This window comes from Eublepharis macularius, chromosome 4, assembly GCF_028583425.1.
Source record: "Eublepharis macularius isolate TG4126 chromosome 4, MPM_Emac_v1.0, whole genome shotgun sequence".
Lineage (NCBI taxonomy): Eukaryota > Metazoa > Chordata > Lepidosauria > Squamata > Eublepharidae > Eublepharis > Eublepharis macularius.
Genome location: NC_072793.1, coordinates 146,276,038 through 146,294,322, shown reverse-complemented (window position 1 = coordinate 146,294,322; position 18,285 = coordinate 146,276,038). Strand labels below are relative to the sequence as shown.

Here is an 18,285-nt window from a genome sequence, read left to right as displayed (position 1 = left end):
TATGCACAGAAATGGAAAATACAAGAAATACCAACTATAGAAGATTGGATTTACAAATTGCTGTACATGGCGGAGATGGACAAAATGACAAGAAAACTTAAAGATCTTGATCCAGGACAATTTATTGCTGATTGGGGGAAATTGAAACAATATTTAGAAAAAAAATGGGATGTGAAAGGAGAACTGTGGCAGTTAGAGAATTATTAAAATGTGATGTTGAAAATAGAGGAGAGAAGCAACTTTACCATTAAGGGGGAAATTGAACTATTATAATCTAAGCTAGTATTATGTTTAAGGAAATTTTATTTAGAACACACAGTTTAATTAAGGAAGAGTAAAATGGATATATTAGTGGATTTAATATAGTATATATATAAAATAATTTGAATATGCTTAGAGTAAGAGATATTATGACATATGTGTTATAGAAGAATATAAGTGAAGTTAAGTAATAAGAAGGGTTAAGGGTTGGAAAGCTGTTGGAAGTCGACAAGGAGGGGGGAAGAAAAGGGTGGGGGTTAGAGCAAATTAGATATAATGGGAATGTATGTATTAAATATGAAATATAAACTCACCAATAAAAATTAAAAAAAAAATCACTGCATGGGGAATCAATACTTGTGGAGATCTAAATGTTTCCTTGAATAGAAGCTGCTGTGATCTGAACTGCTTTGTTAGTCCCTTGTTTTGTCTCTGTCCTGTAGGTGCTTTTTGGTGACCAGATCTTTATGAAAGTCATGTAATATAATATTTACAATATTGAAATCAATGGAATAAATCATCCTGGCCAAGATCATACCACGATGTATATATACTGTTCCCCCTGCCCCCTGGCTTCCCACAAACTTATGTAACCAAGGCCTTGTCTACATATACAGGAGAATAAAGAAGTAAAAAGGACTGTACTACTTTAGACTGCTTTATTAGTCTGTTTGCAAGCATTCAAAAATATGACCCACTCGCCTGCGGTTTAAAACAATCCAGTCAATTTTACTGCATCAGAACATGACCACCTCATTCTATGGCACGTGTAGACTTTACCCAACGCTCCTATGTACAAGAACTTCAGGCTTTCCACACACATTAGATGATATCCAATTCATTTAGATTATTAGTTTAGTGAGCTAGTGTGGTGTAATAGTTAAATTGTCAGAAAACGGTCTGAGAGACCCAGGTTCAAATCCCACCCCCCCATCATGAGACTCACTGGGTGATCTTAGGCTAGTCTCTCTCTTTCTCTCAACCTCACCTAATTCACAGGGTTGCTGTGAAGATAAAATTGGGAAGGAAGAACCATGCACACTGAACTCCTTATGAGGAAGAGTGGAATAAAAAACACACTTGATAGAATCACTACATGTATGTACAGCCTTCTGCATTGTACAAACCAGCAATGTGGCCTGAAGATCTTTGCAAAAGAGATGGGCAAAGTGCCAGTAAATTCCTATTTCCATACCTATGCCCAGTGTCTATTTTATTGAGAAAATGAATAAAAAGGGTTAAAACAGTGACCCACTAAAGCACACGCCTCATAGGTTTCATCTAAACTGAAGCTAAATGCACCTGGCAATTATTTCTTTCTTGCTTGAGTACTGGTTCTCCCATGCATTTCAAAGCCGAAGAGAAGATTGTGGGTACACAGCAAATTACTGCACACTAGTAGCAAGGTTAGATTGCAGACCTAAGAGGTCTCTGAAAGAAGGAAAGAGAAAATTGCCTAGTTCCCATGGGCATTTAGTGCAGGAAACCTGGGCAAAAATAAAAATAGAGAAAGAGACCCAGAGCAATGTGGAAAGGATATGTAGTCATTGCCTTCTGTCACTGATGTTATTGTATTAAGAAAATTAACTAGGGAACACAGTAGTAATCCTGGAGTAAAAAAAAAAAATCAAGTTGGAATATCCCTGCCCCCTTGCGGGGCCTTTGGGAATGGGCAGCCAATAGACTGACCTTTTCAAAGCATTTATTCCATGAGTACTTCTCCCTGACTTACTGGCAACATTCAGATGTAATAAACTGCAGTTTGTTTAAACCAGTTTGTTGCACTAACCTTGGTTAGTCAACAAGATGAACATAAGATCTGTTTATAAATCCTACTTAGAGTTAGCTGCCTCACCTCCAAGCAGAATCCTGAATTTTATTGCAGTGGCAAGTGGGGAATGTTTGCTATAAGTACACTGCAAGAAAGGGGAAAGGAAAAGGGGGAGGGAGAAACCTCAGGCAAGTCAAGCATCCCCTTCCCCCTTCCTGGCTAAGGAATGTCAGGATCCCTCCCCCTTTCTGGCTAGCTGCGTCACAACGTTTGTCCTGTGAAATCTTTTACAACCCTCACCCTGCTTTCTCTTTTGCTAACCATCAGCTACCTTTCCTCCCTGTTTCTACCCAGTCACTTCAATGCATCTCCTGAAGTGTACTCTGAAACAAAAAGATTTTTCAGCCCCTCTGGCAGGGAAGCCGAACATGGAGAGAAGGCAAAGGAAAGGAAGGAGGGAGAGTCCTTGGAAAGCACTATCCGTAGCTGAATGCAGCTCAAGCTGTAAGGTTTTCTGTTTATGCTTCTCTATCTGTATGCAGGAGGCTAAGAGTCAAGCTGAACATCAAGCTAGGGTGGTTTTTTCAGGTTTTTTCCTGCTCCATATGGAGTATTCTGGGCATGTGGAACAGTAAAAACAGGGAAAAAACACCTTCCCATACTATTTTGACACAGGAAATGGCTTGAGGAGGGAGGGAGGAGCCCTGCCCACATGGAGGCATTCCGAGGCTGTTTGGGCTTTCCAAATGGAAACTCGACCCAGACCCAACTCTTTAAAAACTTGCACATCTAGGTTAGCCCTAAGAGCAATGGTGTAATTCAACAAAATGGGATTTCTGCATTCAGGTGTCATGAAAAACACAATTAGTACAAACCACAATTAACACACCACAACGTTGGATCCAGTGGAGTTCTCAGCAGAAAATGTGGGCAGAAGCAGATTTTCAGCACAGTCCCTATCTCCAGCAGCCCCTATACCGCCCCCCCTGCCAACTGATTGACTAATAGCTTCAGCGAGGTGGAGGAAAGGCAGAATACCCCCCCCCACCACACACACACACTCTTATGGCAGCAGTGTCCACTTCCAGAAGAGGGAAGTGATTTCGTTTCCATCCCCCTCCTCACTGCAACCTACTCATCTTGTCTGGTTGTTCATTCATTTGGGTCTTGTGATCCAGAAAATCATCCTTCCAGAGGTTAGAAGAGGCAGCTGTGGACAGCGGAACAAAGTAAAAATCCACATTCAACAAGATCTTCTGTTAACAGCTCCACTGAATCCAACCAATAATTGAGAGTCCTAGTTTAGACTCACCAACAAACCACAGCTTGCTAGGAAGCTCACACTCATACTTCTCACTACACCAGAGTTTAAATGAAGCAATGGTGTATCATGTCTATATGAAGCCAGTCTACCCACTATTGCTCCAGTCATTCTCTGGCCCATCTACTGTAATCTCAAATTACATGGTTCCCATGATTGTTTTCTTCATCTGTGGTCTTGAAAAAAGGTGATCACAACGTTCAAGATGACTGAGAAAGAATTAGGTGGCAGGCAAAGTCAACACAAAAGTTCTGTGTGTTCAATTCCCACAAGAAAGGAAATAAGAGAAGCCCCAAAAGCAATAAACACCATCTTCAAAAATAAATTGACAGCCATCCAATGTGATGTGGACCAGAGGGAGGCACATCCAAGTATTCAGATTACATTCACTGGCAACTCCAGAGAAGACCAAGGTCTTCATAGCTAATTTAAAATAATACCCTAAAGGCCATGAAGATTAGTGGAAATTTGTTAAACTGTCAGGGAACTCTGGCATTAGATTACATAGAAAGAAAGAACAATGTAAAACATTTGGGAACTTTCAGACCAAAGCCATCAGTGTCTCTCAGAAAATGATCAAATAAGAGTTATCTAACAATGTCACTACTTATTCTTGGACCATACCTGAAGGACTTATGAACAACAGAGTTGAACACAGCTCACTAGTCACATACTAGTATTATTGCCTGTCAGGACAGACCCCACCAGTTTTTTACAGTCCTTGGTGGACAGCACGAAAAGGATATCCAGTAGACCTCATCAAACATGGCTGAAAAGCTGTATTCAGTCTGCTGGGCTGTAACCTGTGGGAATCTGCCTTGAGCACTGATGTAGGGAACACCCCAAAACAAACCAGAAACAAACATTTTATACTCGAGTCAAAGTGAACATCCCCATGCAAGCTCTCTCTACTGGCCTGGCAGAAGGATATTATTAATGATAATATCAAAGGAAGAGAGGTATGCCACCCTGAGCAACTCAGAGGAAGGGTGGGCTGAAAATGTACCGATAGGGATTGTATTGGTTTCTCCCCTCTTTTCTAGTTTGTTTGTTATTGCAGTATTAAAAGAAGAAAAAAGTAAAGAAAAATGCATCAAGACAGATACATAGTACTTTAAAGCATAAAAAGGTATTTGCAGACATTATCTCTGTAAGCCACAGAACACTCCTGTAAGATTGGATTGCATTATTTGCATCCACATTGTACAAATGAAGGTATTGAGGCAGTTTGCCTCAGGCAATCTAATGAAGTCATAGAACAGGTAGGGCTTACCTGGTTCCTAGTTTAGTCTCTCACAGTGCAAACCTTCTGGGCTCACAAGGGTGTTAGTCTACTTAGGACTGCAATGTTAGCCATTGTAGTATACTAGCTGTGTGCGGCCATCTTGACTGCACCTCCTACAGGGCTGTACGGTACATGTGCGCTTATCTTCTGAGTGCTGGCTGCAAAGTAACAGCATGTTCATTCCTCCTCTGCTATCCACAATCACAACTGGAAGGACTGATCTGGCTTCAGAAAACTCCGTATCACCCCTAACAAATAGGACAGGGTGGATCTTTCCAAAAGTAGCTGAGTCTCTCCAGTTATGCGCTGGAGAGGTGAGAGGAAGTAAACAATATCTCTTGGGAGCAGGGGCTGCCAAGTTAAGAGACAACAGGAGTCGAAGGGTTTGCGTTTGTTGGAAGTAACAGGTGCCACAATGAAATTTCTAGGTGCCATTATAGCTGGCATCTGGGCTTTGTAGAATCCTGCTCTGGCTCATGACAAATTTCTGAAGAGGCACTCAGCTAAACAAGCTGGTCCTTGTCTATGTGCATTCCTTTACATTACTGTGTTACTCAATCAATTTATTGTATCAAATGACCTATTCCTCGGAAGAAGATCTGAAGGAGAACTATAACATATGCTCTTTGGGAAACCCTGCTGTATCACACTGTAAAATATATACAATGGTAGTGCAATATAAAACCAAAGAAACCAATCTACAAAATATCTTGATTATTACATTCTACTTTAATTTTTTTCCTCTGTCCAACATTCAAACATTGTAAATGTAATGCAACATTTATATAAAATTAAATAACAATGGTTGAAAAATAAATACATTTCATTAACATAAATACATAAAGAAACCCATTCTGCTGAAAAACGTTTCAGCCAATACTATACTCTTGTTTCAAAAGTGTCCCAAAACATGAAAGCAACACTCCATCTGGTACAGATGAAGTACAAATATTTACAGCAGAAAGCTGGTGATCTAAAATGTCAGAAGGAAATGTGGCAACATAAAACTAAAAGACGGCTTTCCTCCTCTACCTATAATAGTAGCACATGGTATATCAAAACGAGGTAGACAAACATTATTGGTTGCACTTCTCAGGTAAAGCAAGCAATTTTGGTTTAAGAATTCGTATTTTTTTACCCATTCAGCACCAGTTGTACCATCATCCATTTACAGGGCAATCCTATGCAGAGTAACCCTAGCCTAAGGCCTTGTGAAATCAATGAGTTTACACTGGAGTAACTCTACAAAGGATTACATGGTTAAACTCTCAGAGTTCGGTTCCATGTGGAATGTAGATATTTCTCATGATATACAAATAAGTGGCTCAGCCCTGCAGACTTTTCTCAGGAGGGAATTTTTCACATGGTAGGACTGCTGGAATTTGGTGAAGACTCTGAATACTTTGGTCACAAGACTCTCCACTGAAGAGCCAAAGGTCATTAATATAAAATTAGAAAAGGTTTACTGCTCCCTGGCTGTAGTGAGACCAGAACCTGGACTGGACTGGGCTCTACTCCTTTTAAGGATTAGTGTCCACTGAGCAGCAGATCCAGATTTTGACCATTTCATTCTCAATGTTTGAATCATATGTAGGCAGGAGAAAAGGGAGGATAGACTGGAGAGGCTACAATTGTACTGGGGGAAAGGCAGGAGAATATATAACTTAGGACACATCTGTTTCTTTATTACAGAATCAGGCCCCTTCTGCCCAAGCAGCTTTGTGATTCCTTTTTTCTGAACTACTGAAATAACATTTAACCACATTATAGTAGACTTTTTTAAAAACCTGATTTAGAAAAATCATCCAATTTAACTGTTCTGCACTAAAAAATTAGATCTCTAGCTCACAATCACAGACTCCCCCCAATTTGTGTTCATTCTCTCTCTATAAAAATACCACTGTGGTTCTAAACTCTTTTTTTTTTGTGTGGGGGGAGGCCTACTATGATTCTTTTTAACCATCTGGGATGGTAATATTACCACTGATACTTGGTATCATTACTTGGTAAGGAATACTGGATGAAACCCTGTATTTTTAATCTTGAGCGTAAGATAGTGAGGAGCAATTCCATAGTCAAGGACCATTATACCCAGCAGAAACTGTTTTAGAAAAACTGAACGGGAAACTGGCCAGAATGCATCTATTGTGATAACTCCATTGGTTAAAAAAAACACATACACACAGGTGCATGAACGATTGTACAATATCCTTTCCGCTCCCTATCCCCTTTGATGCATGGAAGTCTTCAAAAGTGTAATGACATGTTAGCAGCAATCTTTAAGTACATAATTTGGAGAGAAAACCAGCCGCATGAGATGCCGCCTAGCTACATTTCTAACATACTATTTCTAGCACCAACTTATCCCTCTGTAGAGAAAGGGATACATTAGCACCTCAGATTAAGGTATTTTACAGCACTGTCCCTTGTAATGATAAAGCACCATATAGATATCACTTAAGGAGATGTATGGCTATTACACAATTAGCTGAGGTATGGAATTAAAACTGCCAAAAACGTGCCTCAAAGGCTACACAAAGCACCATTCCAGCCATTTGACTATGAAGGTAATATAGGCAGAAGGAAATTCCTACATTTGTTGAAGAGGGCTCTCTTTTATAAAGTGCTTTAGAGACAAATTAAGATCTTTTTAAATACGCTATGAGAAAACAATGTTATTTGGAAATTGATTTGTGACAGACATTTAAATAGACACACTAATGGTTTTCATTCTGGCCACTATGGTCTCATGTTCTAAACTCACAGGGCTAGGGGGGCGGGAAATCAAATAAGTTGCAAGGGGCAAGTATTTCATAAAGCTCTTTGAAAGTAGGACAAGTTCTCTCACGTATTTATTTATTATTTATTATATTAGATTTTTAGTCCGCCCTCCCCACCGAGCGGGCTCAGTACTCCTTTGTCCCAGTAAAACAATGTCTTACTCTTTTTGTGTGTGTAAGTCATATATTCAATGATTAGTTAGGAGTTCTGCAAGGGGGAAATGCTTGCAAAGAAAGACTACCTGTCTTAGTGGCTCTTTGGCTGTCATAAACACTGCTTAATTATTATTAATGCCATTTCTAATAAATTTATAATTTATAATAAAGGAGTTGTTCAAAGCTGAAGTACTTCTTAGCTAATTGTCAGATATGGGGCACTGAGAAACTTGCTTGGAATCAAGGGATCTCTGATGTGTTCACACAAGCTAGGGATTCATAGGGCATGGAACAGGTTGTTCGCATTTTACATACTTGCTATGCATTGCATCAATATGAAGCCACCCTCAAATATGTCTGAATTTCTGGAGGATATGTTAATTGGATCTCTGTTAGTGACACAGCAACAGCCACCAACAGAAAAAATGCTTCAGGTCTGTCTATTTTGTTAACTTGCAATGATTGTGATTGGGAAAGATTTTACCTTTTTCATCTTTGCGCCCGTACATCAGAAAGCTGTACTCAGCAAATAATTTTTATCCTGTCCGATCAAAATGGCACGGGGCAGTGAACAGTACTTTTGAGTAAAAAACATTCAGCTATTACGTGGTTCTTAAAAAGACATTCTTAAAAACATCCCACACTTTTGGACTTTGCTATTAAACATACATCAGTCCAGTACATGTTTATACAATATGTTACTCTCCAAATTTCAGGAAAAGTAATGTTCTGCTTATCAGTATTGCCTGTATTTCTTCAGACAGAATTGTTTATGTCATTCCTATTTACTAGAGATGGGCACGAACTGGAAAAAAACCAAACCGTGCGGTTCGTCGCATTTCACGAACCACGAACTTTCATGAACCTGCCCTGGTTCGCGAACCGGTTCGTTTGGTTTGTGAAAATGTCACATCCAGGTCGGCAAATCATCACTTCCGGGTCATCAGAAGGTCACTTCTGGACCAGCAGAAGGCCACTTCTGGGTTAGCAGAAGGTCTGCAGGAAGTCCATCTCCTGTTGCCTAGGAAACTGATTGATTGGTGCCAGGCTGTCTACAGTGAGGAACCAAATGACCCAGCCTAAAGTTCATGGCGGTTCATCAGAAATGTGCTCTGACAAACCATTGGTTTGCGAACCACAAACTAGGCCAGTTTGCCACAAACTTTGGTTTGTATTTCAGTTCATGCCCATCTCTACTATTTACTAAAAAAAGACTCTTATGTTACCTCAATACATGAGTTTGTACGGCACACTGAAATACATATACAGACATAGCAAGACAGATGGAGGCAGCTTAGCACTGGAATTCTCTCATAACTATAGTACTTTTGCAAAGGACATGAAATAGACATTTAAAAAGGAGATTAACTGTCCTTTTTAAGAAAGAAAAATGGTTTTCGGAAGTTGAATGCTTAAATGATTTTTGTTTGCTTGCAAAGGGTTTCTTCATAATGGAGATTTGCAATGTGCAGCACACGAAACGGGCTAATAAAATGTACAAACTTTGTTATTAAGCAGAAAGTGCCTTTTTAAAAAGTGAATGGGATTTCTCAGCTGAAGCCCTTCCTGAATGCCTATTTTATTTGGAATGCATCATTCTTTTAAGTGCAGTTTTCTTTTTAAAAACAAAACAAACACACATACATGCACCAAATATTAGCACCGTGACCTTAGCACACTCACTCCGTTCCTATGAAATATCTGTGCATGATTAGCCCCCGCCAAATACAGAAGTATGCTATGGTCGTACCGAGCTCCAAGGGCCAGTGCTCCAGGCAGCCTCACGAGGGCAGTCCCGCATATTGCACTGCTCACGGTCTGGTGGCTTGTCAAGAATTTCACAGCTCAGATCCGTAAATCTCTCTCCATTGGGATGCTGGCACACAACCAGTCTTGTTCTGGTTCCTCCGCCACATGGCTTTGTACACTGGAAGAAAGCAGTAGACACACAGATTATGTTAGTAATAATCAGGCTGTTTTATATGATTGCTGCTTCTGTGATCCAGCTCACAGTCCATTCGGATGCCTTTTGGGAGTGATCTGCATATGTCTAGAAACCAGGAAAAAAACTTAAACGTATTTATTTATTTCATTTATATGCCTCCTTCCTCCCCAATGGGAACCCAAAGTGGCTTACATCATTCTCCTTTTCCGCTATTGTATCCTGACAAACACCCCTTGATATAGATTAGGCTAAGTGTGTACGATTGACTCAAGGTCACTCGGTGAGTTTCTATGGCAGAGTGGGGACTTGAACCTACGTCTCCCCCAGATCCTAGTCCAACACACAAACCATTACATCACAAAAATGCAAGCAGTCATATTGGCATATTAAATGAACTCCAGAAGGCCTAGATCCAATTGTAGGCAAGAGCAAGGAGTTACCACTTCATATATCATTTTGGGTTGAAAGATTTATGAGAGATTCCCACATTTGTAAAATCTGGGAATGAATTAATATCTACACTGGTGTACATAAAAGGTTGTATGACACCATTTCTCTTTATTTCTAAAGAAACCAAACCCTATATTAGAAGTGGTGGGGGGCAGGAGAAGAAAATTCAGTAAGTACATATCCTTTGAGGCTGTTCCTCCATTGTGGAGAGCCATTTCCATCAAAAATGTAAAAAAGACATTGCAAAAAAATGGTTGCGTCCCCTCCTTTGGTTTCCAAGTCCTCCTAGAGCTTAAATCAAAGAGCTACATTCACATTAACAAAAGCATGACCGAGTGGGCTAATCAGGGGATTTGAATAACTGATGCGCTGATCACAGGGGCTCTCCAATGCAGTTTTTAGTGGCTCAGTTGTTGATTGTGCTCACTGTCCTTGATCAGAAGCTCCAAAGGAGCTCTTGCACACCCATGGAACGCTCAGTGACTTTCCATTTCACAGCAAAAAAGGGCACATTGTCTGTGCAGCAGTAAACCCATGAGAACAAGAATTCTTTGTAGAGAATTCTTCCCAAAAAGGAAAGGATCCATTTATTAAAAACATGAATAATAAATTTTGGGGGGCAGTCAAACAATTTTAACTGCTTTAAATCTGGTATCCAAAGTCTTAACTGCTGTTTTATAAATGATTCCTGTTCCTAATGAAGCAGCACTTACAGAAACAAGACAATATCACACACACAGTTCTGTGGTGGTGTCTTGCTGTTTTTGAAGTTTCTAACTTTTTAAAATAAAAAATGAAAGGAAATTCAAATGTAGTAAAATATTAAGTACATTTTAATTTCATAATTAATAATGCCTCAGTTATTAAAATGAAAATCTTGGCAGTGATTTTTTAAGATGAAAGAATTTATACTTTTCTTACCTCACCCCAGCTGCCATAGGCCCACTGAGGGCAAGGCCCTGATTCACATGATCTCTGCTCATCCGGTTTTGTTCTTCCATCACAATTACTAGCAGTATATCCATTTTCATCCTGGCACACCACAACCCGCCGCTGGAATCCCCCAGCGCATGTACTGGAACACTATAAAACATGATTATCAAAGGCTAAGGAAGCTCAGTCTAGGACAACTCGTTCACTGGATAAACATCACTAGGTACTGAGCATTCCTCATTTCAATCTATTTGCTTATTAACCTCCCCCTCCTCCCCCATTTCTGCCTTGTCTGTTTCTTGAGAATGGTAAACTCTCTCATCAGCAGCTGTGGTGGCATATTAAAATATAAATACATATTGAACGTCATAGTGTAATATTTATCCAAGAACACAGTTGCTGATGGAATTTGGATGTTCATACAGAACTGGGGCTCCGAGATTAAACAAGATCAACATTCTTAAAGCAGAATGTTCTACACCAACTTTTTTGACCCTGTGGACACCTTTGGAATTCTGACACAGAGTGGTGAGGGGAACCACAAAATGGCTGCCACAGGAGGCAGAGCCAACCACTTAAACGAAACCCAAGTATAGGGGACAAAAAAAATACACTGGGAAAAAGGAGTGAGGGAATGAATCCAGTTTTGTGGTGGCTGCTGCCACTGAAATAATGTTATTTAATGGGCGCAGCCAATCAGCTCTCGAGTGGCCAATCAGAAGCCCTATTGGGAGCCCTACCCTCTTTCTAAAAACATTTGGTGGGTATTAGGAAATGTGTTGGCAGGTGCCACAGAACCAAAAACACCACACTGGGGACCTGTATTCTACGCCAAAGATATCTTCAACAGGACTATGCTCTGCCTTTCCTTTTGTTAAAAAAAAGAAGTAGCAGCTCCTCATTGCACGAAGTGTAGTTATGTTCTGAATTCACAAAATGGGACACTAAAGATGCTTCTTAAAATAGGACAAGGTTAACTATGGAAATAGGTCTTTCAACAATTAACAGACCCCTGATTTGTTATGCTAATAGAGTACTTATGGGTATAAGTAGTTATGGGAGAGAAAAGGATCTTCTCTAGAGGAATTTGCTATATGTTGGCAACATTTCTTAATCTACTGGAATAAAACTAAACTCAGAAAAAATGTTAGGGATTTAACTCTACAGTATATATAGGAGGTGTGGTTAATAGGATGATATTTTCTGTTTCTTGGTGCAAAGATGGTGTTACTATACTACCTAGTTGTGTATGCTTATGTATTTGAGACTGATTTGTTTATAATTCTTTTTACTTTGTATTTGTGAATTAAAAAAATAGTTAATAAACATGACCCAAAGGAGTACTGGATATCAGGGACAAAGGATGACCAAAAGCTGACCTCACTTGGTAACTTTAAGGCATCTAAATGGCCACTGCTGTAATAGGACTGACTAGAAGGCTCTTTGGCTGGATTTGACAAAGAAATTCCAGTGTTCTTTATGTCCAAGGAATGAATCTCCATTAATTTTCCAAGCAGTTGTTTGTTGTTGTTGTTATTATTTAGAATGCTTCTGCAGGTCCCAGATCTTTGTGCCCCACAAAACTTCCCAATCTAACCTTGGAATCAATAGAGTACCTTAGCAGTGATCTAATCAAAATTTAGGCTATAGAACAAAGTGTACTAGTTCAATAAGCAAATGTAAAGATGCTGATATCCACAAACAGAACCTGCTGTTAAGTTATAACCAGACCTGGTGCTAAAGCCAGGAGGTAGCGAGCATTAAAACTGAACACAGCATGTTCCCTAAAGATAGGCACAACACATGAGGAGTCCCAGCAGTTGTCTCCAGAGTTTTACATTCTACAATCATAATTCGGATATTTAAAGTGTATTTTGGATAGCACCAGCACAACCATTCAAATTTTTCTACCAGGCATTATAAAGATGTTTCAAGCAAAGTTTCCCATCCAGATATATTACAATATATTAAGAATCTGTCATCCAAAAGATGCACTCTGCCATTTGGAGAAGCACTCTGCCATTACATATAAAGCAGTCCTTTCATCTAACAAGAGAAAACATACAGTCTTGGCTTAAAACAAAATAAAACAAGTTTCTAGCTCTTGAAAAAAAAAGCCCAACTTGGAAGCATGTAGTAGAATCTTTTCAAAGGTTCAGAGGTGAGACCAGTGGTTGGACAAGTTTTCACAACAGCCGGACAGTGGAGATTTGTGCTTTACTCAGCTTCTTATCCTTTCCCCATGGCTATTACTCCCTACCTTGCTAATGTCCTTTTAACAATCATATCAGCTCCTTTCCCTTTTCTCCAAGCTTCCTGAAAAATCTACCCAATCTTCTTGGGGAAGATAATCTTAACTTAACTAGCATAGTTTAATCTGATCACTGAATTTTTGTTCCCCTTTTTATGGAACTTTGGAAAGTGGGCAAAACAGGTTCAGTCTGGAAATAGCTTACATCCGAGCCAATTCACTGTGCAATTAAACATATCCCCAACAGCTACTTACTGCTCCCCATGGTCCAGTTCTCCACTGACTGCCTCCATGAACATGTCCACGGCCTTGGTTTCGGTTCAGGTTTCCACCATGGTTGTTCTTCTGACGATAGTCAGGATAAGGGAAGGGATGGATAGGCCTGTTGTAGTCAGGGCTGATCTGCTGGCACGATGGCATAGAGCACTCTTGCTCTGTTGCAGGGATATCCTCTGGATCACATTCACTCCTTTCAACAACCTGGTTGTTGTAATCTATGCAGACTACCTGCCGAGTCACTTTACCTTGCCCGCAAGTTACAGAGCACTATATTAACAGCAGAGAGAAATGGAAATGATCACCCTTAGCAACAAGATGTGGGTTTTAAAAAAACGAAGTTGCCTATTTGTGAAAAACAATTGTTAGTTGTTTCATAGTGTATCAACTGATGATTTCATAGTTATGGGAGCTGAGGGCCAAACTACACATCACAACATATGCCATTGGAGGGGATCATGCATACATATTGCAACTGTGAGTTCCTGTGAGAACTCCATAAGCCCTGCAGGGGCCTGACTTTCATTGGAAGCTCTTGCTTTCTCCATGCATGGATTTTTCCAGGCTGAAACGGCACTGGTGTTATTTGCAATAATGCTTACTGCTCCCTTTTGGCTTGAGAAAATGGTGTGGGAGGGAGGCAGGAGCCCTTCTTCCCCCAAGCCCCAGTTCTGATCTGAATTAGGCACCCATGGCACTTTTAAATGGTGTTCCCACCAGGAACTCACAGCTACTATATGACTGCGAGCCCCCATGGCGAACTCGTGTACATTGTAACGTATTGTTTGTTCCAAAGTTGAAAGACTGAGGTCTCAAACAAAAGTGATGCTGGGAGTTCCATGAATGGTGCTCCTAGCAATCTTTTCTCTAAACACCAGGTGTGTGTGTGTGCGTGCGTGTGTGTGTGTGTGAGTGATTCAGACTGGAATTGCACCATGAGGGGAACGCATGTGTATTCTCAACCTGAAACAGCCCTGGGAAGCTGCTACTTGCCCAGTTAGGGAAACATACAGGTGCAGACACAGGCACCTATATGTTTCCTCTGTGGGGCAAACTGCTGCTCCCTGGGGCCCTTTCAGATTAGGATGTAACCTTCTTATTCTCACTTTGGATGTAGTCCTGTTCCAAATTGTTCCCCCACAGCACACACTGTGAATTGGCTCTAAGATTCAGCCAGTGACTCTGAAGTTCCTTGGTCTTATCTTCAAAATGCATTGGTGGATGTGATCAATGGGACATACTGAGCAGCAAGGAAGGAGGGGAAATGTTTAAATTTAAAATAAGGAATGCTTACAGAGCTCCATTCCATGGCCTTCCACCGCCCACATGGTGTTACAGTACAGACTTCTGTCGCTGACGGCTTCAGAAGGTGAAAGCAGGCAGCCTCGTCAGCCACAGAGCCCTGATCATCCCGACAGCTGACATATCTCATCCTGGTGCCTTTCCCACATGTAGCAGAGCACTAGGAAAGATTGACAGGAAAGCTGGTGGGAAAGCTGACCCATGTGATTATAATAGTACACTGCAGACGTATGGCTGCAGGGTTTACCGAGCTGACTCGAATGTCCCCTGGTACCGTATAGCTGAGCAGTTTCAACGTACTGGAGTCCAGGATCCAAATCTCCACTGGGTTCTGTGACTGCCAGGCATGCTCTCTTTTGTTTCTGGATTGCTTGGTTGAAGACGGCATGGCGCTGTTTCACAATCCTGTTTCACAAATGACAACACACACAAAAAACGAGCAAAATATTGAGCAGTATCTTCCATTTCCAGGTATTTTTATGCAGATGGCTGTAGTGTAACAGTGTAACAATGTTATTAGGAAACAGGGTGTGGGGCCCCACCTTTGCTTGTTTACTACAAACACTTCATTGTAGCTTAAAGGCAGATATTCCTGGTGTATTTGCAAAACTGTGAAAGATACTAAAGACTGAGAGATAAATTGCAACAGTTTTTTTTGTACCTGTGTCTCATCATTTTCCAGCAAAAATGCAAGCCCTTACAGGCACATGTTGCCAACTGACAGATGCTTACACTGATTCCATGAATCGCTTATGTAGTGCAATGTTGACTACTTACTGAACAAAGATGACACACAAAGGATTACAGCGTAACACATGGACAAGTCAGGAACAGGGCTGACAGAATAGTTTGGACTTCGAAGGCTGTGGCTGCTTCCTTATGTTTTGCTTTGCTAACAGGAGTGCTAATTTTGGAAGCAACCACGTGATGCTATCCTTTAATTGCCCACTTTTCAAGTCTTCCCTAGCTTTGATCAGTTTTTTCCCCATAAAGATTGCAGTCCAAGTGTATTTGAACACTGCATAGACAAGAAGATGTACATTTTTGAATGCCACATAAACACCATTTTTCTCACACCAGCCCTCTGGGGCTGCCATTTTACCCAATGTGCCACAGGACAATTTTTTTCAGGATTTTAAAAAAATCAGTAATTGCATTTCCAATATATCCCCACCCCAGAAATGTTCTGGTGATGCAATGTGGGAGAAATGGTAGCAGAGAGGTGCAAAGGGAAAGAAAATGCATGGAATGCTGGCATATGGATGCTCTGCTGCCGCTCTGCATTCACATCATCAACAAGAACTGCACAGAGACTGCACACCAATATGAGTGTAGCCTACAATGAATAAAGAGAGATTAAGTATATGGGCACATAAGCAGGGAGAATTCTTAGGTGTCAGCTTAGCCTTGGTGAAAATGTGGACCTCGAACACAGATTTGAAGATGCTGTGGGACTCTAGCAAGCATTGAAGAAAAAAGCTTGTTATAGACAAGGGGAATAGTGCAACAAAACACAGAGAAATGGGAGGAAGAAATAAAGAGATGACACAAACCAATACGCATCACATGGGTGACATCCTTCCTTTACTATTTAGTTCACACTGGAGGAATTCTGTTTTGCTCATGGAAAACCAGCATGTCAGTAGGCAAAAAGCCTACTCCCATACATGGTCATCATTCATAGAGAGGGAATATCTGACTAGTGGTGGGGCAAAGCATTTTGTCACTTTTCCCTTACAAGGTTGTGTGTATCTTGAATGAGTTATGAATAGAGATGGGCACGAACAGCAATACGAACAAAAAAAAAGCCACGAACAGCCCAATCTGCTGTTTGCGAACAAATTGTTCATGAGGCCCCATTCTAAATGAACAGGTGGTCCTTGCAAGCATCCTTCGTTGCTGTTTGTCAAGCCAGACAGTCTGGGCACCTGCAATCAATTCCCTTGGCAACATAGGTAGGGATTGTCTGAACTCTGTCGGAACTCTTGCTGTTGCCCTAGAAACCCCACTCTAAGCCCAATTTAGCTTATTAGGCAGGTCTTCCTTTCAACTGTGGAGCTCCAAATATGTTACAAAGGAGTAAAGACCAGGGGGGAGGGGGGGCTCCCAACTCTGACTTTGCAGACAGTGGAGAGGGAGAGAGACAGTTGCTGTTGGCATTTTGATAGAAAGAGTGCATTGGAGCTTGAATTTTCTTTGTGTGTGGTGGGATAGGGATCTACCCCTTCAAGTTCCAGGGCTGCTGCGAGGCTCTGGGGCCAAGCTATTATTTATTATTGGTACCTTTCCTGGTGCCTGCTCAGGTCAGGTTTCTGGGAGTGGTGCAGTAGGGATCTTGACTTGGATGATGGCTGGAGGAGAGCCTGCTGGCCCCCATGAACAGTGAATCACAAACATATTCGTGAACAGGGCCATGTTCGTGGTTGTTTGTGAGTCCCTGTTTGTGGATAGCAACAAACAACATCATGTTTGTTTGTTTTCTGTTTGTGCCCATCTCTAGTTATGATAGAAGTGTGCAAGCTTTTTCAACTGAGTGTCGGGAAAAATGCAGAATCTCCTTGTGAAAATATTGCTGTGCTGACAAACAAAACAGAAGAGTGAGACATGAGGATTGTACTTGGTCAAACATTCTGGCAGCAAGCTGTGCTCCAAGCAATGTGCTACCAGTACCTCAGGGTACTGGCTTTCAACCCAACTGGTGGCTGTGCTTGTTGGGCATAAGCCAGGCCCATCACTTTCTCTCATGCTGCCAACTTAAGTGCCTGAGAACTTGTCTCATTTACTTGTTTGCAAAGCAAAATGATCAAGTATGCTGCAATCTGGCTCATGTGCCAAGGTTGCCGGCTTATCTCTGTGTTAGGAGTTCAAGTGCTTCACCTCCTCCTGATATTAAAATGGATGGAGATTTCTGTATGTCAGGCATCTCAACACACCTACCTGCGTATCTGTTGGTTTGGTGGCAGCATTGCACTCGTTATCGTCTACAACAGATACATAAGCACCAACCACACATTTCACTGCTCTCATCTGGTAGCCCTGCCCACATGTTGCAGTGCACTGCAGTATAGATGGAAGAGAAATAAAGAAAGCAGTGGTGTATTTATACTTCAAACAAAACTATATCCATTTTATACCAACTTGGCTCCCATGACATTTTCCCCCATCCCCAATATTCCTGGGAACTGCAATCTGACAAGGGTGCCAACAATTTGTGTTGGAGAACTATCATTTGCGGAACCAAATCAAACCACTTTACGTTTGTGGTATTGCATGTGCTCTGTGAAGCAGGCTTTGTAATGATTCGGCCTTACTTTCAAGCATTACAGTCTGATGGAATAGGCAACTCAGCACGCCTTGGACGTTGGGGGGCACTGCATGTCTCTCTGAGCGTATGTGTAACTCTTTTGATTGTAAGCTGCTTCTCTTTGTCTAAGGTGGGAACACTTCCTGATTCCTCCTCTGTCTCTGTGCCTCTTGAAAGATTTCTCCCTCTCTTGCCTCATGGTCTTCCAAAGAAGGATGTGATCCCCTGAGCTCTTGCCGTGAAGGCCTCA

At 41.1% G+C, this 18,285-nt stretch overlaps 1 protein-coding gene across 1 annotated transcript in view; it reads right to left on the bottom strand.

The window, feature by feature from the left end:
- Positions 1-18,285, bottom strand: part of ADAMTS9 (ADAM metallopeptidase with thrombospondin type 1 motif 9) — a 173,563-nt gene that overhangs the window by 62,251 nt on the left and 93,027 nt on the right. Inside the window, exons 23-28 of the mRNA XM_054976014.1 lie at positions 17,669-17,788; positions 15,032-15,136; positions 14,724-14,891; positions 13,409-13,699; positions 10,891-11,052; positions 9,325-9,501 (exon numbers count right to left, since the gene is read on the bottom strand). Of these exons, the coding sequence (XP_054831989.1) occupies positions 9,325-9,501; positions 10,891-11,052; positions 13,409-13,699; positions 14,724-14,891; positions 15,032-15,136; positions 17,669-17,788 (1,023 nt within the window). The remainder of the gene's footprint in view (positions 1-9,324; positions 9,502-10,890; positions 11,053-13,408; positions 13,700-14,723; positions 14,892-15,031; positions 15,137-17,668; positions 17,789-18,285) is intronic.